Source organism: Hetaerina americana, unplaced genomic scaffold, assembly GCF_022747635.1.
Source record: "Hetaerina americana unplaced genomic scaffold, ioHetAmer1.1.p SCAF_3, whole genome shotgun sequence".
NCBI classification, from domain to species: domain Eukaryota; kingdom Metazoa; phylum Arthropoda; class Insecta; order Odonata; family Calopterygidae; genus Hetaerina; species Hetaerina americana.
Genome location: NW_027286874.1, coordinates 104065205 through 104086948, shown reverse-complemented (window position 1 = coordinate 104086948; position 21744 = coordinate 104065205). Strand labels below are relative to the sequence as shown.

General features: G+C 35.9%; 2 protein-coding genes across 2 annotated transcripts in view; one reads left to right on the top strand and one right to left on the bottom strand.

Annotated features, from left to right (window-relative positions):
* LOC139690490 (inactive rhomboid protein 1-like) overlaps window positions 1-837 on the top strand; it is a 96576-nt gene extending 95739 nt beyond the window's left edge. Inside the window, exon 16 of the mRNA XM_071587947.1 lies at window positions 387-837. Within this exon, the coding sequence (XP_071444048.1) occupies window positions 387-836 (450 nt within the window). The 3' untranslated portion in view covers window position 837. The remainder of the gene's footprint in view (window positions 1-386) is intronic.
* Window positions 838-4531: 3694 nt separating this feature from the next.
* LOC139690354 (N-sulphoglucosamine sulphohydrolase-like) lies at window positions 4532-21629 on the bottom strand. The gene is made up of 11 exons (XM_071587760.1): window positions 21419-21629; window positions 20742-21193; window positions 19221-19347; window positions 16862-16998; window positions 15929-16076; window positions 13159-13397; window positions 12895-13014; window positions 12073-12252; window positions 11744-11916; window positions 7760-7906; window positions 4532-4784 (listed from the first exon to the last, which is right to left on the bottom strand). The coding sequence occupies exons 2-11, from the start codon at window positions 20860-20862 to the stop codon at window positions 4641-4643; spliced, it is 1536 nt and encodes a 511-aa protein (XP_071443861.1). The 5' UTR covers window positions 20863-21193; window positions 21419-21629; the 3' UTR covers window positions 4532-4640.
* Between the last annotated feature and the right edge of the window lie 115 nt (window positions 21630-21744).

The following is a 21744-nucleotide window of genomic DNA, read 5'->3' as shown; positions in this document are numbered from 1 at the left end:
AGTCTTTCATCAAGTGCCATTTTTCAAGATTAGTAAGATTTTGATCCATTTTAGGCACATAAAAACCATACCATTCAATGAATCAAATATTTTCATAAATTTGACCACCTTGGTTTTACTTCTTTTGGACTATGTTTCTCTTAGCTACAAGTTGACTTAAATACCCTTTCAGCTAACTTACTCAGGGCCGGTCAAAACAATCATTCCTTTTTCACATTTAATAGTACGGTTGGGGAAGTTTTGTATTATGTATGTACTGTTTTTAGAGGACTTGCAAATTGACTGGTAGCTATGAGACCCTGTAGATAACCCTCCATACCCTCAACTATTAAAAATATACCTGGAAAAGGAATCTCTAGTCAATAATCCCATCAATTGAACCACAGGTTGGCCCAGCTGGTGCTCAGTTTGGCCTCTTGGCGTGTTTGGTGGTGGAGGTCCTGCATGCGTGGCCCATGCTGCGGCGCCCGGGACGTGCTCTCGTTCGACTCTTGCTGATCACGGCAGTGCTGCTCCTCCTTGGCCTGCTCCCCTGGATTGATAACTACGCCCACCTCTTTGGATTCGTCTTTGGCTTCCTCCTCTCATATGCCCTGCTGCCGTTTGTCTCGTTTGGTGGCGGTGGGAGTGGCCTGCCATTCGACCGGCGCCGCAAGGTGGCACTCATCTGGGTGTGCCTCGTGTCGGCCACACTACTCTTCCTACTGCTCGTCCTCCTCTTCTACGTGGTGCCCGTGTACGACTGCGAGGCCTGCTTGCACTTCACCTGCCTCCCCATCACGCGCGACTTCTGTGCTGAGCAGAACATCGACTTCAAGCGGGACTACCACACGTGACGACGGGGCGGGGGCGGGGGGGGCCACAGCCGAGACAAAGATGATGGGAGGGGGGGCCCCAGGGGGCCCGTCCCCATGGGCCCTGCCGGACTGCCGCCCCTCCTCCTCCTCCTCCTCCTACCCACCATCCTCGAGGCTCTCTCCTACCCCTTCCACCACCACCACGAAGCCACTTTTATAGTGCACACAAGTGTCTCAAGCGGTTTGATAAGCGTGAACAATTTGTGATAAATATTTACCCAATTCATTGGTATGTAGTGGGCATGTCGAGTGAAGGGATTTTTTTTTTTTGAGATCGGGCAATGCTGGGAGGACCCTTAAAATGAGGGATGCCTGATTTATAGCTAAAAAAAATGCCACATTCCACTCGTATCTATTTGACTGTGCCAACTGTGAAGTACCTTGCTGTTGTAATGAAAATCTTTTGGTAAAATTAATCAAGCCAGTGTGTGAGTTGATCCCTCGAGTGAAAAGGGGTTTTTTTTTGAGAGTGAATTTCTTTCGTACAGAGCTGTGCTTCCTGAACTAGAAGGCTTTGTTGAGAAAATTCAAACAAGTTTGTTTCTCAAGCACCTAGTGGTTTTTTGAAGGTGTGTATTTGTTTCTTTTAATGTTTACTTCTGTGATCATGGTACATTGAAGTTTGAACTCACCCACTTCAATCATGTTTTTAACTCTCACAAAAAGAAAGACTGCATCATAATACATCAAATTTTACACTGTTATTTTCTATATTTTTCTGTCACATTAAAGCAATGCTCTAATAAAAAAAAGGGGTACCTACTGATCAATACATTGTAAGGAACGGTGCTGGCTGCTGAAAGCTGGTTATCTTTTGATTGTACAACTGCTCGGTGTTCCCCTTATAATCAATCGGTTTTTCGTTATTTTAAGGAATGACTTCAATAGAGATAATGTGTGTGATTTTGAAACTTGGTGGTTTGGGTTTTTCTAAACTGCTCTCATGTTCATAAAAAAATTTATCTACCCAATTTGGAAATAATGATGATGCTAAGCAGAGAGAGAAAATGATCACGATAAAAGCCTGCCTTAGTTATTGTTACTCATGTATTGTTTACTGGGGGACAAAATTGTTTTTGCAGTCTCTTCCACCACATTTCCATTTCCATGATAGTCGCTTGTACAGTGTGATTTGGACAGGCATATAAAAATGGTCTTGTGGAAGTTCATTGGTATAACTAATTATTTAAACTAAAATATACTGCCAGTTTAAAATCAAATAAAGAGATTCCTCAAAAAATATTCAAGCTCACTCCATAATTTAGTTTTGCTTTGAACATGAAATTACAAAGAAAATAAAACTTTTGATTTTCTAATCATCAATTATCATTTAAGAAAAATGATTTTTGAGATCCAGTATTTTCTTCTTTTTAGCTTCTAAAGAAGGGATTCAAAAATATTTTATGAAAACCATTTTCTTTCTTATTAACAATAAGTAAGATTATACAAAACTGTATTTGAAATTACTACATCGATAACTTTCTTTGCATCAAACTATTCAGCCATATAATATCACATGAATTTGAATTTCCATGATGATGTCATTGATATATACTATAGCAAATTAAGATTAATTATGTATCGAATGCTAACATACTGAATGAATTTGAGAGCAGGAAATAACCAATAAATTTGTATAAATGCTGCTACATTGAATTGTGAAAATGAATTCCCCGAGATGGGCTATGAAAAGAAAGTGTTTCTATGCTACTTCATTTCCACGTACTCCAAAATGATAGATACTACAGTTGCAAGTCCAATGGCTCTTGATATTTTCCATGTTAAGGTGGTTGAAATAATATATACTTATGCTATGGAACTAAACTGCTGTAATAACTGGTTGTATATGGCTATGATTTATCAGCTGTGTAACTTAATCAAAGGCATCACCATACATTTTGATTGATTTCAATATATGTTGTGAGGGAGTTTCAATGAGCAAACACATTCAGTATACTTCTATGCATTGTTTAAAGACATCATTTCAATAAAACCCACGTATTTATTCATTCAGTCCATCAACAAATCCTTTTAAATACTAAAAAATCAAATGGATAGTCCAAGTCAACATATGTGTCAGTCAAATTACAACATTATTCAGCAGTTTACTAACTGTAAGGTTGAGCTAAATCCTCACACATCACTGCTGAAAATGTATTCTATTGCCTTGCTTACTTATGTTACTGTAAGTGATATATGGTTTTTGATTTTTTTATTAGCAATTTGACAAGTTTAGCAACAACATGATTGTACTAACATAAACTATTTAGGCTCATGATAAATTAATGAAACAAGGCAAAAATCCAAATTTAATCATATTGCCTAATTCATGACTGTACTTCCAAATTGTTTAGTGATATTTTAATTTTGAACGAGTTTATATTGTTAATTTTAAAAGCCTATTGTAAATTGTACAACTGAAAGTACCCATTTGTTTAGGATATTTATTTCATTTGATTTAGAAGAGTTTTGTTATGGAGTATATATTTCTCATATGACATAAATAATTCACATGGCAAGGTAATGAATGTGTTTACAGATTGAAATGTGCCGATAAATTTTTTATTTTGTTTTTGTGGACCAACTATGTGAAGTTATGTAAATGGAGGTGCCTTAACTATAACTGGACTTCTGATGACAAGCCATCTTTGAGGAAGTTGAAATATGAGAGCTGGAGGACGAAATAAAGAAAAAAATGAGCATTAAAAACTTCAGCGTATTGAGACTGAGTAGTTTGGTGCAAGAAGTCCCCAAGTTCAAGCCACTGTTTGCAAAAATGTACCCAAAACAAGACAATTTTTCTTATTTCCCCTAGGCTAGCTTGGCATTTGAAAAAATGCTGTGCAAACAATCATCAATGTAAATAGCTGTCACCATCCTCCATGAGACTCTGATAACGTGACCGACTTCACTCTGTTGTGTGGCATTAGAGATATAGGGAGGATGGGGAGCATGCCATACATATGATAACCAAGTGTGAAAAATACCAATAACTTGTGGACTTCATGCTCTGAGCTTTTTATAAGTGTTTGTACATATTTTTTCTCTTTCTTGTCAAGGGCATGTAATTCCTCCTTTCCATATTGTATGTTGAACTGATAATCAATCACATCTCTGCCAAAAGAAAAAAACATAAAAATAAAAATGACTACATTGTATAAGGTGTATCAAGACTACTAGTAAAGGTTTGGAGCAGATGATGTGTGTTCGTGTGCATGTGTGTGCGTGTGAGGGGTGGTGTTTTCTATTGACAGGATTCTTTTAATCATTCTAGTGGCCCCAAATATACGAGTGCTACGTGGTACTTAAAAGTGATTGAGGGGGAGTGTTCATCCACAAGGAGTGCTACTTAGACATTACACTCATTACCCACTCAACCTCAGTCAGGTCATCACTCCAAAATATCAACTGGTGAAGAGTCGGTTGGTACAGTTCAGTGTTGTTGCATGCTGGAAATTAAAGCACGGATGTATTCTGCTTTTATGTTTCCGGCAGCATTCATGAACTTTTAGTATTAAGACATTAACATAAACAATATATTGTGATTTTTTTCTCCCCAGCCTAGATTTTTATATGAAAACGAATGGGGTAATTTTTGAGTAACGGTGAAATAAATGATTGCTACAAAAACTCTCTTGTTAATCATGTGGAGGAAATAAAACAAAATATATGATTCCCTTGATAAAAAGTGGCTGTTTATTCCAAATACATGCATGAAATATTTAACACATTTTTTAGTACTGTGGTATTGATGACATTGTTCTCCTTCTTATTGACACACTATTACAAATTGAATAATGGCAGACAAGAAGGATGCTCAAAATATTCACCAGCTGCTTCTAAGACGCCGCTGGGTGAACAGATCCAAGGGTCAGACGTCTCATTTTGCCATGCCAGTAGTTGAGTTTTTAACTTCTTAAGTATGGTCTGAAATGTATGATGGTAAAGATATATTTGATACAGTTCTAACATTAATGGTTTCCTCATGCACATGAAATCTAATAACCAGGAATTTACAAAAAAATTATATTTTTAAAATCAATTATTAAAACAAATCATTAACTAATTTACACATTACACAAATCATTAACTAATTTACACATAGTTTATTGTAATATATTAATTTACATCAATCTAATATTTTTACTATGCAGGAAGAGCGAACTTTTACGAAGCACCCATGGAGTATTATAAACTGCTCATAACTGAAACTGTGCATAAAGGAACATCTGTTAAGCATGAGTGTATTTTTGGAAATGATAGGTCAGTAAAAGATTTGCAGTGGATCCACATAGGAGGGGATTCTAGAGCATGCATCACCAGAGATACCATCTCTTATTTTAGGACAGATAAAATCAAGACTACTAGGATTGTGAAGGAAAAGGAAGTGAATGTACAAATTTGCTTGAAATGATCCCTATTTCTGGCGTGAACCCTGAAAATACTGGACACCATTTAATTTTATCGCACTTAAGTTCCAGTCAAATGATTTTATTCTTACCTACTTGTTTCTCCCTCAGTTCAAAATAATGTTTACAAGGTCCAATATAAATGTCTACATTCAACTCAACCTGGTATATTTTGATACCTCTTCATAAAGTGAACCCTAAATATAATATTCAATAAATCAGTTGGGAATTATCATTGATGACAAAACTTAATGGACGCTTAAGATTTCCTACTTCTCTGTACCAGGGCTACATGTCAGTCAGTAAAATCCTGGAGAATACAAAGAGGCTATTGGCTCATTTTGTTGAACAAACTAGCAAAACAGAAAAGTAACATATTAAAAAGAAGATAACCATAAACACAGTAATCAACCCAAAGGTCTGGCTTGGTAGGTGATGGTAGTAAAGTTCACCCAATACTAAGCCTGACAGCATGAAAAATTCACACATCAGGGTATGGGGACTAGATCATTCCCCGGTGGTATTTGTTAATTTGCAGATACATTTGAGGTGTGGTGACCTAAAACAGTATTTAACCAGTAAATTGGTTTGATTGCGTGTATTAAGCTCTATATCAAGTGAAAGCCATTGATTAGGGTAGCGGAGTAAAGTTTCTCTTTCATACCATTTTCAGGCCAATCTTAAACCTGAAAAATCAGTTTGGTCAAGTAATACTCTCTGGGTAAATCTGAGTGTGCAGAGCCACCCCAGAGTTGAACCCAGGACAACTGTATTCGAGCGGTAGAAGATAAGGGGTGGTTGCCGGATCATTGTGGTGTACTGGCTGAATATTGGATAACGGAAAACAAAAAATGGTTAATATTGTTAAAAATGACTAAGTCCAACTATTAATGTAAGGAAACTCATCTACTAAGCATTATCACATTGCAATTTGTAGCCTTTGATTTGAAAACCCCAGTGTTATTCACTGATGCAAATAAGTTTGTCAAAAGATGGCAGGGTCACATTCACTGGATATCAGATTAGTTTTCTTCTCTAAATAAATAAATACAATAACATACTTTGTATGCATATAAAGGAGCAAATAGTAAAATATATTTTAAACTTCTAACTTGGCTGTATATTGTAAAGAAATGAATTAACAAAATTTTAAAAATAGTTCTAGAAAGGTGATTTGTCGGTGGTAGGTGTGACACTATCCCAGGTTAACGGATGACTCAGTGCAGAGAGGATGTCACAAAGAAGAGGAATGCACAAAAACGGGAAGCTAGACATCCTTCTGTCAAAGATCTTGGGTAAATTCTAAAAGAAAGTGGCCAAATCAGAGGCACCCCTCATTCAGAATATTGTCAACATCCAACCTGGTCATGGGATCATCATAAGCACCCCATAGCCAGCTTGGACACAGCAGAGGCCCAAACAGGGACCAAGAGGCCAAAGCTATCAGAGAGGGTAGGAATTAGATCGTCTTGACGATGCCGGAGGATTCTCCCTGCCTTAGTGGCCTTGGTGGCTGGAAAAGTGAAAGGCCACGGTCATGCAATGGACCAAGGTGAAACATTAGAGCTAATTAATTATTGTGACAAATCAAGATTGTAAAACATTTATGCAGTTTGTAACAGTCCCAGTATAGCTGCAAGGTGCAAGAACGGCCCAAAATCCTTTCAGTGGATCGTGTGGCTAATGCAGTCGGGTATGTATCCATTACAGGTACTTCTTGCTAATCATATCTACTCGTTCCATCGTCTTTAGGTACTCATTACTTTGAAATAGTTAAGAGGCATTCATTCTTTTTATCAGGTAATAAACAACAAGGGGCACAACATTTGTTTACATCAGTGGTCTATACGTAAACTGATTTCACTGAGTGCATTTTCAAAGATGAAATCAGTGAAAGCCTACCAAAAGTTTTTACGTGAATTTATAATTGTATAAATGTCGTTCAATAATTCCGGTACATGAATATTTTGCTGATGGAAATGTATGGGGAGGGATTGAGTAATAGGTTTGTTGTAGCAAGTTATTGTAGTCTATTGAAGCAGGTTCATAAGTCTTCACAGTAGATTAAAATAAGTTTGAGCATTTCTGTGGGTTAAGTTGGCTATATCATTACTATGACCTCAAACAACTTGTCTTGACTGCCTTTCCTGAAAAGGAACTGCCAGGAGGCATATGTATACATATATACATAAATGAATACATACATATACATTTAACGAGTTTGATCTCATGAACTTTATGGCAAAAAGTGATTTTTTTAAATTTGTTCATTTGAAAACTTAAAAAATTCAGAAATTTTAAAAAATCAGAAATTAATGTCAGCACTGTAGTGATTTTCAAAGTAATATTTCTCAGTTTAATTTCTCGACATATTTGATTTGCTTTGACTTTGTCAACTGGGATATATTAAACCTTAGAAAAAATTGTTGAAAATATTAACACTCCTGGCTATGAGTATCAGCTATAAATACCCGAGTGGTTCTGACTACTGACCTTGTATGAGCTTTTGTAGTAAACATTCCAGCGTTCTTCTGGATCCTCCTTCAAGTCATACAGTTCCCATTCATCTCTATAGTAGTATTTTTTTAAACTCTTATACCAGTTTAGGGGCTCATTTGAAGAAGTCCTATTTAGTAAATCCTGAAATAATTTTGAGGCATGTAAATTATCAAGTAAACTTGTACTAATAATGGAACTTAAATTTAAATCAATTAGTTTGCTGAAATGATAAAAGATTAAGTCATGCCCCTGTTTTGCTGATGAACAGAAAAACACATGCAACAACAGTAAGTCCGTCTTCCACATTGTCCATACTCCAGTTCACCCTGGAATGAAGAATTTTCAGAAGATTTCATAAATTTACTTAAAGTTTGGCCCTGAATGGTGGTGTCAAACATAATGATAAATGAATTATTTAGTTAAATATTGTCCAATAACAAGATTGCATCTGTTTCTCAAATTCACTGTAAGTACCCATGGCTTTGTTCCTGCTCATATCCCTACTGTGACACAGGTTGACCATCTAAAAGGGAAAAGATTCTTGAAAAGTATAACACTTTGCCATTCAAATGAAAACCTATACTTTGAAATTCATTGAACACTTGAAAAATTTAACAAAAATGGTTTTGGACAAGGGTGTCCAACTTTTGGTAAAATTTTGCATTTATGAACCTATTCAACTTCTATACTAATTAAAGAACTCATATTTTCCTGGTAAATACTGGCAATTAAGTCCTCTCAGGATTTCCACCATCTGAGGTGATGAATGGCTGATACTTTGACAGCTGGCTCTGCCTTCATCCTCAAGGTGTTCAGTGTCCAGTCAAGTATTGGCCCATTTACATACACTCTGGCTCCTTCCAGATGATATTCGATTGGCTGATTCTTGAAAGTTTGATCTCCCTTAATATGGGCCTCTATGATTGGATTAAGGGATTAATAGTTTAACACTTGAAAATTTTTCTTCCACAATCTGCTGTCAGTAATCTCTTTGGTTTGTTGTTCCAATATTTTTGGGATTGGCATATTAATTTTGCCTATAAAAAGCGATGGTTTGGTCCTGATTGAGGTCCTACGTCCCACGATTGCCGATCTCTCGAGAAGGCCAATGCATTTTTTGTGTCTTTTAAACAATACCCCAATTGACCTGCCTCCCCACAATGCACTTCTCCAAATTTGACGGGATTGAGAAAAATTGCCAGTCTCGAGCCCAAGAGGGTCCTTTATACTGACAAGCTGGCAGATGCATGTACAGTTTTGATTTTGTGCTTCATAGTTTTAGCATGACCTTTGCCAATCTTTCTCTAGAAAGAGTAAAAGTTTTGCAGAGAGATGCTTCATTCCATGGTGGATTACACTAAATCATCCTTCAGATCAACATATTTTCCAACTCTTTTCTAGCTGTCAAAACTGGCAGAACTGGTAAAAATCTTTCTCTTCCTCGAATCTCCTTCTATCACAGGCCTTTTTCATAGTCTAAATAATTCAAATTATAATGAAAAGATGAGATTAATGACAGGCCTTTCCTTTGAAGAAAAAGAATGACCATTTAGTTATGATTTTGATGCTGTTCATCTCAAGGTTCTGAAATTTGGTCTTTGAGAAATGAGGACTGAGCATAGATTGCCTCCAACCTATGTCTCTATAGATTGCCCAACTCAGTCCTCACTTCTGGTGCGTGAATAGAGGAAGAAAAAGAATCAGTGTTTTACATGTGTATATGTGGTCTGTGAAATAAATGCACAAACTGGTTCAATCTGGCGGCCATGATGCTGACTACAGCCCCGCCCACTAACGGCGCTAGTTTCCTGAGACCCAATGAGCCGTATGTGCTTGGTGGATCGTCGAGCTGTGCGTATGGTGCCAGTTATGTTAGTTTCTGTTGCCCTTGTTTTTACTGTTTGTCGAAAATGTAAATTGACAAAATCACGGAGCAAAGAATCAACATCAAATTTTTGGGTCCTAGGTTTGCATCATTCAAGGCGTGTTGCGGCTGCAACCTGTGTTGATGGCAACATTGATCATGTGCGGTCCCTTGTACATACGGATCGTTGAAAAACTGTCCGAATGATAGCTGATGAACTGAATTTAGGAAAACCAACAAATGCACCTCCACATTCAGCATTGATTGTTTGCCAGTTTTTGGCAAAAAATTCAATCACCATCATTGACCATCCTACATATTCGCCAGACCTTGCCCCTGGCATTTTTTTCCTACTCCCACAATGCAAAAATGTGCTGAGGGGGACATCACTGGGAAGATGTGGACACAATAAAGCTAGCAATGACGAGGCAACTAAAAAGCCTAACTGCCATGAGGACTTCCAAGGGTGCTTTATAAACAGTGTATGAAAAGAAGAAGATGGAATAAGTGCATTGCAACGAATGGAGAGTACTTTGAACAGGGGACAAAATCGATGTAGACTAAATTTTGCAAAATTAAGTATTTATGGCCTCAGTTTGCTTACTTGTTGGACAGGGTAGTACTGCACGAAGGGAAATTAAAGGCAAGTAGAGCAGAAGAATGATTTCAAATTGTGAAAAAGTTATTTATTTTGTGCAATTCTTCAAAGCCATAAATTCTTACGCAGACCATAATATTGTGTAATATTTTTCATGAAATATTCAAAATCTTTTGTTCAGTAAACTGCTCATCATAATAGGATTTTGTTGATCTTAAGTTTTGAAAAGTGTATACAATTTCCAATGGTTGTGCATTTTATTTTTCAGCTCTGGCATACAACAGTAACAGTGTAAAAATCTTCCCCTGATCAGGATAAGGATTAGCCCATGAAGAACATTAGTCAAAACAGGTTCTGTTGCTAGCTTTTCAGTATGAGAACTGAAGCAACTCTGGAATCCGCCTGTCATCATGCCAACTACAAATTATCAAAAATAGGCTCTAAATAACTGTCACAGTCCTCTCTCTACAACTCTTATTCAACACCCTTGCTTTTAAATATCACAACCTTTGGCATTCCACTACCCCAATATCTTTTCTACCCACTTTTTCCGCCTTCTTTAGATTTCACCCAGCAACTAACTTTCTCCTCCCACAATATTTATAAACCTTTTGTTAGTTTTCCTGTCTGTCCAACTTGTTTTCTCTATTCTTCATTATAGCCACATTCAAAAATAAGGCTCAAAATTCATGAAAATCTATGCTCTCAACATTAAAGTGTTAAGAAAGTTGCATAACTATATTGATTATTAAAGAGTAATATGTAAAGTATGATACGGAAAATAATCCTGACTTTACGATAAAAGAGATTGACTTCATCGTGCTCTCCTAATTCTCAAGTTACCCCATTCTATATGGCACGACCTTCTCTGAGACCGACATTTTTGTAACAGTTCTGACCAATGGTTGAAGTGACACAGTTTACGCCCTGAGAGGTTAAAGCAATTCCACCATCACTCCCTGCTTGTTTTCAGTCACTGAAAAATTATAAAAGTGAGCATCACAAAGCAGACTAAGTTTCTTTTAATGGACAGTTGCAGAATGGTGCTATTTAAAGGGACTTGGTCATAAAGTTACACTTTTAGCAGATAAGTTTTTGTACATAAGGTGAACATATACAGCACACTTCTGTGACCAGTATTACTTTTAAAGGCTGGATTGCCAGCCATAAACAAAATTGCCATAAACATTTTGGCACAGGCAAACTGGTGGACATGGTAACATTTGAAAATAATTAGTCAATATTTCCAGTGCTCATTAACCATTCACTGCACTAGTGAGCCTGGCTGACCCAATGCACAAGATAGATGTATTAGATAGGATGGCATATTAAAATGATGATTCCATTGAGATTGCATATGAAATTTATTACCTTAGGAAAATTATACTTGCAAATCATGCGAAAACATATGAGATCAAGTTATCAATTTTTTCTTATGCTATTATATTCATTGTCCTTGAGGATTGACAACAATGCAGAACTTACTGCCCCCCTTTATTGTAATTACGTAACTTACCTGGAATGTAGGAGATAGATAGAAGTCCTGGTCGATTGGGTAGGGCATTTTAAAGTTCAAGTTATGGATTAATTTAAAATTCCTCATCCTAATGGCTCTCATTGGATAATACATAGTTACTTCATGCAAACTGTGACTCCCATACACTGCATCATAAGGAGATGGGGTGGGCTCTGTAAACCAAATATAAATGATGAAATCTCAAAAAAAACTTACTAACACTCATTGCTGCCTAATACTGATAGAATCTAAAATCTACTTGTTGCATTTTAATATGTAGCAGTGATGAACAGAATGACTATCAACTCATTTTATAAACCTTTAATTACCCCTTTCTAGTAGTGGGAGCAATGATTTCCCCTTCAATGTCTCAATGCCCAGAGGATGATCCACACCAAACCAGTCCAGCACTGTGGGAGTTATGTACAATAAACTTGTCATGGCGTATGTAATCTCATTGCGTCGGTGAGATTCGAAAGGAGATGAAAGTAGCATTGGTACAGCCATTCCTGAAAAATATTCATAATACATAGAGGCTTAAAGAGGTGAGTGAGCCTCTCTCTGAAGGATTACCCTTAATCGTACAATATTTGTGCAACTATCACTTTTGTTTAATGTTCCCACCAAAGGTCCTAAGTGAGGTGTCTTTATACTGAAAAATTTTCCCTTAAACGCTAGCCCTCTTAGTGTTCTAACAACTCTCTAGTGCAAGACTAGACAAACACTGTTCATTCATTGCTCGATCAAATTGTTTTAGCATACCAGAGAGTGGACTGTTATTTCCTGAGAATGGTTCAATAAATTATGAAAATATTTGTTAAAAAAATACATTAGGTACAATACAACAGGATGTGTTGGATTAAGAAGGGAGAAAATTACCCCAGTTTATTGAAATTTGCAAAGGGTTGATGCTAATTACTCACATTCAAAGTGCCAGCCATTCTGAGCAATGATAAAAAAAAGCCTCACATTTATGGCACTCTGATAAAAAAGCCACACTACACTTATTTTATTTTTTTGTCGACATTTGCTGAAGAGGAGTTTTTACTCATCAAAATAATTCAAGTTAGTGCTGAAAAGTCAAGCAATTTTTGGAACATGGATACATAAGGTTAACTTTAGAGATACGATTATTGCTGATAAAAACAAACCTGGATCATAAAGGTTTGTCCTTCCACTTGGAAATGGTATCCCATTATCAGATGTAAAAATAATAAGTGTGTCATTTGCATGTCCAGCATCTTCAAGTTCTTTAAGAATAAGTCCAACTCCTGTGGAAACAATGACATGGTTCACTTCATTTGCAGTACATTTAACAAAAATTAGAGCTTATCAAGGGAATAATTACACAATTACAATCAAGATAACCATTTGGCTTTTAACTTAGCTGATAACTTTTCCTTTACCACCTGTACCTTGATCGAGTCGGGTTATGGAAGCCCACTGAGCTGCTATATCTTTCCTCGCAGCCGGAGTATCCTGAACAAAGTACGGCACATGGACCTGTTCATAATCATAGTATATTGGGTTCCAATCTGGTATTTTACCCATTCCTTCCTGGCCGTTTCCAAAAAGTTCACAAAATTCTCCATATTGCGGAGTCCGGCGCCCACATCGGTGGGGGTCATGAAATCCAACATACAAGAAGAAAGGCCTTCAATAAAGGCCAACTTAGCATTAATTGGGATTAAAATAAACAATGCCATTACGTTCTAGCCACACTGCTCCCTCTAAACCCTGATATCAAAAATACATTTTCGTGTTCTCATTTTTTTCCAAACACCTTCACATGCATAGCCGCCAGTAAGATTATTTTCGAAGTGTTTAATTGAAGACCTTCTACACAGATCTTTTTTTCCTCACCCTTCATTTCTGTTCTTCCTAAGTCAGTGCTTTCACTTTCCAATACATTCAATCAACGGCAGTTGACAATCCACAGTCTGACTTCAGAGACAAAATACACACATCATAAATATTGCATACCTATTTTAGTCTGTTGAATTTCAAGATGCTCAAATAGGGCTTAGGAAAAGACTAGTGCATTACATTTCCACACCTATTATTCTTTGGGTAGTTTTATTCATCAAACATTAAATACCTAGCATTGGTAAAATTCAATTAACTGCAAAGAGAAATAAGTGAAACGGTAAGATTCACAAGGGGGCACCTGATGTTTTACTGTCATTCTCTGTAGCAGAGGTGCGCATGTTTTCTGAGCACTATTGCATTCTGGGAATGCACTGACTGCTTCAGCATTGTTCTCACCCAGTGGAGGCAAAGGGAAGAGTGGGTAGAGACTGAATACCACATTTCATTTGACATGATTGTGGTGCATGACACTATTTTGATGAAATAGAAAGTTTCCTCACCCCATTGCTATCAGAGTTTCTGAAAAGAAAACATTTTGTTCTTCCACATATATTTTATTATGCACGACCTAGGTTTCGACTAACAAAGTCATCATCAGGTGATGAGGACTATGTAAGTCAAAACCTAGAATATTCACAGTAAAATATATGTGGAATACGTATTTTCTTTTCCGATATGAATCGCTTCCAAAAAGTGATGCCTCAAACCATTCTAACTACCAGAGTACTTCCCCTATGGGCCCATTGAAAATTTATTTTCTTCATCCCTGACTTACAGTGCAACAAATTATTTGCAGGCAATTGATACAGAGCAAAACACATCAGATGTTAACAGATCTTCAAATACTTTCCTTGTGTTTTAATTAAAATAAATTCAAGATTTACTCCTAGGAAGTCCTGGGAGGTCCAATTTATCCTATTATGAAATGAAATCTTTCATTCAAAAAACTTATGTTTTCCAGCATTCTTATTTCATGACTCGTGTTGATTTGCTCGTTTAAACTTGCACAGAAAATAACTATTTACTTATTTCAACTACTTAATCAGCATACCTAAAAGTGGAGAGGCAATCTTTCTAATCACCACTCATGTAACCTAAGGAAAAAGGAATTAAATTGGAACTGGAAAAATGTTTGAATGATGAATGGAAATTATTTAAGCGACCTCTGACTACATTTCAATGAAAACTGAAATATTACTTTTCCATGAAAAGCATCATTTTCCCAAAGGTTTACCGTTAATTCTAGACATTAAGAAGTAAAAGCTATTAGTATGAAATGAGTGTAGCTGAGATTGCCCCATAGCATATTTCACATAGGTAAAATTCATAGGGTGACTTGTACTTGAATTAATGTGTTCTGCGGCACTGCCTGCATTAGGTCATTCCCTTCCCAGTGTCAAACCAATGCTACCACAACTTATTCCCACTACTGTTAAATAAGTTTTTAGTGACTCAGATATGGAAAAGTAGTAGCTATACAACAGGTTTTAAGAATAAATGATTAACAGATAGAATGATAACCTTCATGATTATTAATAAAGGTTACTAAGACTCTAAAATGATTTCATGACACATTGCATTGAATCTGTGATTTTTACATTGTAGACTGGTCCCTTTAAGATCTCAATGCATATATTCAAAAGCTCCTTTTTTCCTGTAATTAATCTGAAAGCAATGAAAGTGAGAAATGAAGGCTGCAAATCAAATACATAAATATTATTCAGCCCTTAATTTTAAAAGGTAGAAAAATTAACGAATCATATATTTCTTGATGCACTGGAATGTGAAGTACATGGTCCTAATGATTTTGCTGTTATTAAGGAAGAGAAATGACTGCTATTAAATCCTTATCCTACTTATTTTTATATTAGGAGCCCAATCTGGAAGTCTCAGCAACATAGGCATTTTGATTTGATAAGGATGTCTTTTTTACCTGACATAATGAAAGAAGTTTCATCTTCTCAATTAATTTATTCTCCAGATCTCATTTTTCACAAGAGCTCAAGAATAATGAGGAGTATACAAATTATAAACATCATTTTGTTGACTAAATCTTTAGAGACATCAAGATTGGATAAAACATTGATCCAGAGAGAATCTACTGTTCACCTAACCCCATTTATCATATAAAGGACCAAGAATTTTTTTTTCTTGCAATAGCAATATTTATGTTAAAAGAATTTGTCAGGGACACTAATAAATGTCTGAAATATCAAAATAAATGTCAGAATTTCAATTAGAGATTCAGATTATGTTAATTGACTTCTTATAGTTAAAGGATTTACTGTATATGATTACTATAAAAATAATTCTTACTCAGTTCTATTCAGAAGGAATTCTCTTGCTAATTCCTTCATTTTTGTTATATTTCTTCCCACTTGATCAATATCATTATTTTCCTCCGTTTCAGAAAAGTGGAAAGGATACACTTTATTTGGGCCAACATGCTTCTTCCCTATGATACCTGTATGTGGAGTAGATTATTTCCAATGAATGTTGATTGCATAATATTAGCTACATTTATCAATTTAATAAACACTCCAATTGCTGTGAATTTTATGGCTATATGTACAATAATATTAAGAGGTTTTTATATTCACAATTAGTATCCAATCAATATTTTTTCTAAAAAGTAATACAAATTAAAATTTTTGAATTAATTTTAGCACTACCCCTAAGAGATTTCAATCACTACTTGTGATTTGCAATGTTTGAATAAGTAGGGAATAATTGTCTAAGTGATAACGAAATGAATATTATTACAAAAACAAGAGGGATTAAACAATACAAATAATGAAATATTTAAAGAACCACAATCTTGAAGGAACTTGATTAATACACTGAGAAAGTTTCAAGGTTTGTTGTATATCAAATACTTGTCATCACTGTAGTTCCTCTTCTGTTGAAGGGAATACCTTGAACTTGTTTAAAATGAGTTCATTGCTGATTACAGTGCAAGGGAACTCCACCTTTTTGACACAGAAATGTGTCAGAAGTCTTCACCATAGGGTGAATTTCTATCATTACTTCGGCTTTTGTTGATGATATTTCTTCCCCCCCATTCCATTTTCATTCATTACTTGTGCCAGTCTTAGGAATTTTCCTCTTGGTGATTTATCATTTAAAAATGCATTCACTGACACAGGCAGAAGACACCCAATAAAAAACTACCCAATATACGACAAAACTTAAAGAAGCATTCCCAAAAACTGACTTTATTCTCACAAAATAAAATCGAAGGTGTCTTACCAGTTCGAATTCCATTTTCAGCAAGTATGGCAGGAAGACTGATGGTTTTTTCCAGTGAGTTGAAGTGATGGACACCATTATGCAAACCATACATCCCATTTTGGTGATTGGGCAATCCAGTTAAGATTGCTGAACGACTGTACGAAAATCATCTCATTGTAGCATCTCAGAACAACAACTTTGCATGTAAAATCATTCAAAAATTCAACTAAAATGTATTCATGGAATATTGTATACTGCAGTAACAAAAATCTGTGCTTTTCAGATAACATTTGTGTGTACTGATATATTTTGAATTGGTGTATTTTCATGTTCAGTTCTCTAATTGTGATAAGAGAAAGCCTTCACATGGAGGTCAGATGCTCACTGAGTGTGAAGCAGCAAAAGGAGAATAAAAGGTGAAAACAAAGTGGTAGGATTTAAATGATGCTTATATCTTGCCACAGTTAAAATTCCTTGTATTATGCGACTGTGTTTTCAGTCCCCATTAATTACAGTGCCTTCATAAATCCAAATGATTATTTTAAACCATCAATAGGACATATGTTCTCGTGGCCAACTCATTATGATGTTGTATCTGTCTTTTCAACAATCTCTGAAGATATTTTGACAAAAATGGTCCATGTAGTAAGGATGTGGGGAAAAGAATTGCATCAAGCAAAGAAGCTTTCACAAGGAGGGAATTGATGACAGAAATCTTCAGTTAGGATGTTAGGAAAAGATTAGAGAAAACTTTTATATGAACTGCAGTAAGGCAACCATGAATTGTATAGTGCAAAAACATGGTCATTGAAATGAGATGATGGGCAAAAAAGTGGATTCAGAGCATTTTCCTTGACAATGGGATGTTGATGAGTGTTGTAGAGGGAACATTGAAGAGGAGCTTACTGCAGTGTCAGTTGTGCATTGTTGGGAGAGGCAAAAAAATGTATTTATGTTCAGTCTTAGCCCATTCAACACCTACCATAACCAGTAGTATACCAATGCTAATAATAATCTTTTTAGCTTGAATGTAACTTTTTCTTCCTCCAACTAATTGAAATTTCTAATTGGAATTGCAAGTTTTTATTGGTGATAATATACTCTCTCATTTTGGTACATGCATGCATGTAAACAGTTGGCAAATAGATCTTTCACATGTCTGGATATTCTATAATTCGTTGTCTCAGGCGTGACTTCATGGAATCGACTTAACATAATGAAAGGAGAAACTTTGTAATTCCACATAGATTTATTCGACGGACGACCTAGGTTTCGACGTGGCACGTCATCATCTGGATATTCTATTATATTTTAACAGGGTGTGTGGTAGTCCAGGGGTAGAGTGTTGGACTACTGATCAGAGGGCCTGGGTTCAATTCTCCGGCATGTCTCTCTGGGCACCCTCGGCCCCAACCAAGCTTCGTTATTTTTGGGCAACAGATTTTCCTGGGAAACCATTGCTAGCATAGGGAAAGGATCTGGGCCCTCTATTCTGATGTGTCACTTTTTCTATATGAATTTCACATTGTTGGTATTAGTACTGGGTGGACTCTACCATCACCCACAAACTGATTAACTCATCACTGTGTTTATGGTTTTTATAACTATATTTCGATACAGACAGATATCTACACATCGTGAATGAACACTTTCATTGAAAGGAGATACATGAGGCCTTGCAAGAAACTACTGTCCCTTATTTCATGAAGATTGACTTCATTTAATTTTGGTTCTCATTTATATATATACCTATTTGTTTGTCCATGTAAGTTGAAAATTTAAAATAAAATCAATCTAAAAGCATGCATTCCAATTTTAATGAATAATGATAACAACAATAAGATTCTATATTAGTTCATATGGTATATGCTAATGTGAGTGCATAATACTGAAAAAATGCAGTTTTTTCCCAGTGATTCCAGAAGTCTAAGAAAACCTTGGAAAAGAGACATATTTGAATACTCCCAGCAGATTGTCCATCATGATGATCTACTGTTCCATTCCATCATTCAACGACCGATATCTTTACTTCAATTATTGGCATTTTATGGTCTTAGATTGAAATGGTATTCATGAGAACATCCATATTACCCCATGATATCTTATGAATTAAGAATATTTAATCTTGAATCAAATCCAGATAGTGACTCAAAAGTTTTCGACAATTTTAGAAGTTTTGAATGTGAACAATTCCCAAAACTTTCAGCTTCATATTGCACGGAGATCATATCAATCTTGCATTTTCATGTCCATTTTTTCTTATCAGTTTCACATATCTATATTAACACCACATTAAAAGCTGTGCCTGCAATATAACTTATTTTTTTCACCAGAGTGCCTTTCATAGAATTCTATACACACCAGTCACAAAGCTTACCTGGGTGAACAACTGCTAACTGATGTGTATGCATTATTAAATATAAGACTCCTTTTTGATAGCGCATCTAAATTTGGTGTCAGGCATTTGCTGTTATACAGTCCCATTTCAAAACCTCCATCATCAGCTAATAACAAACAGAAGAGAAATACTTGAAAGCTTTATGTTGAGGGTTCATTTGTGGTTGAAAAATAAACATAAAATTTACCATTGTGGTAAAATTGTTTGCAACTTTGTACATCTCAATCATTTCTGTCTGGGTGAGGGGTTCCTCTTGGAATGGATCTGTTATAATACTTGTATAAGTAACATTTAATTATTCATCATACCCACTTGCAAAACAAATATGATAACTCATCAAGGATTTCAATGCAGAATAATAGACAGATAAATGCAATTTTACATGGGCATTTACTCATTTTCAACAAAGATCTTGTATGGAGAACTTGAATTTTTGTTTGTTATTTAATCAAATAATAAATTAGTAACTTTGTAGTGTTAGATCTATGGTTATGGATTTAAATAATATATCCATAACCTATTTACCATGCATAAACTATTAACCATATATTTTAAGTGAGTTTACTTCTGAGCAACCAAAAAAGACATAATAGTTGCTCTCAGCCAAGCCGTCAACCACCTTATGTCGAACAAGCAAAGAACTTGAGTTTTTAAGATCATCTCAAATTAAATCAGGCCATGTGATTGATGGAGCCTGAGTACATTAGGACAGCTTTAAAACAAGATATGATAAAAAGACTGCATACTAATACGTAATCATTTCGAATGAGGAAATATATGACAGAAGTCCTTTCGTGGTCAATCCACAAGCTAAAATTGCTTGATTATCAACCACGTTGGCAGACTCTTTTTTCACAATTTGTGCCAAAGGCGACTAAGTTTCTTGCCCCGAAAATAAATGTAAGGTTTGGAAACCAAATTTAAGGCTCAATGAGCACTATTTGATTCTTGCAAACGTTCGACCAATTGAATGCCTTAAACGAAAACCCTAAGAATCGGAGGGGAGATGAGGGAAGGGGCAAATGGGATCAAATTCATTCTCTTTGCGATGTTTCATTTAGGCCCAACCTCGGCGGAGTGATTTCAAGCGCCACTTCGAAAAGCAATTTAGCTGTATAAGGCGTCTTTCTCAAAATGAATAATCTCCACAAGTATTAATGCGACTGCAATAGCTGTTTGCTAAGAAAGATTCCAAGCATAATCCTACACTTTTGGAAAAGTTGACAATTAATTCTCATTCCCTTAAATTAAAACATAAATGAAATCTTTCATCCTGCTTCAAAAATTCTCACTTAGAACATTTCGTACACCGACACAACAGGAAAAATATACTCTAAAGGAAAATACTCATCGGACTCAGGTGTTACCTGCTAATACAGCATTAAGGTGAAACTGAATCACGTTTCCGTAAAAACCCACAACACAAATTAAAATATAGAACAAAAGCAACTTGTGTCAATTTAACTAGCAAAGTTGAATGCTCTTTCTTAAGATACTTACCAACAATAATTAAAACATTTTTTATTCCCCTTTCCTGTAAGCCTTCGATAAAATTTAAAATCCCGCTCAAAACGAAAAATATAAGCAGGGTATGAATCGTGGCTTTGCCCTCAACATTCATCTTGAGATCTAATTACGCGAAATATGGTGTGTCATACACTGACGCTACAATGATTACAAACAATCCGGAGTTGTTAACCAGGGCGCAAATTGAACTGCTGCAGTTGATAGGTTTTGATGCTCGGAAATGAGTCGTTCGTGAAGAACGATACATCGCATGGGCTAATAGTAGTTTAGGAATTTCCCGAGACTGTGACTGCTCCTCAACCGTTGTACACAGCGGAGACTGGATGGGTGTGACACCCATCGCTCTGTCGCTAATACGCTCCAGTAATTGGCGCGAGTTCAAACAGTTCTGTGAAGTTCGAGGGAATCGTTTAAATCCGCTGGTCCTAAGCAAAGAAACGTATAAATTATCAAGACTCATTATAATTTCATTTGAAATATATATTATTTTGTTTTAAGCCACAAATTTTGCTTAAATAATAAGTTATGAAGGCAAAACATTGTGAATGTAATCAAGTTGTAATAGTGACAACATATCTCTCAAGTTTTCTATTATTTTATTTTCCAAAAGACTTGTGTTTTGGCCGTTATTCTCCGTAACTGAACCTTGCCTTGATTATCCTTAGAATCACTTTAGCTGCGTGCGAAATCAAACTTCTTGCATGAATTGACTTCTTGACTGTTTGCACGAAATTTCACTTCTTACTTCCAGACAGTGCTTTCAACTTCCTGTGTAGCGAATTAAGCGCACTTACTTTGCAAACGTTCCATATCCTCACACTGCGTCTTTCTCCATACCTCTTTTACCGTTCGTCTACTCTTCTCGGTGTGTAATTTAACTTTCCTGGGCTTATTTCTACCTACCTGAGTTTGCATTATTTCATTGCCTGCTCTTGTCTGTATTCCTAATCATCTCGTCCGTAATCCAAGTTCACCA

Excerpts from the sequence above, each read along its gene's own strand:
- LOC139690354 (XM_071587760.1), bottom strand. The coding sequence starts at position 20,862 with ATGAATGTTGAGGGCAAAGCCACGATTCATACCCTGCTTATATTTTTC. Across the intron at positions 19,348-20,741 it reads AAATGTTTTAATTATTGTTG|CTGATGATGGAGGTTTTGAA; the intron begins GTAAGTATCTTA and ends GTTTGTTATTAG. Across the intron at positions 13,015-13,158 it reads CATAACCCGACTCGATCAAG|GAGTTGGACTTATTCTTAAA; the intron begins GTACAGGTGGTA and ends TTGTTTCCACAG.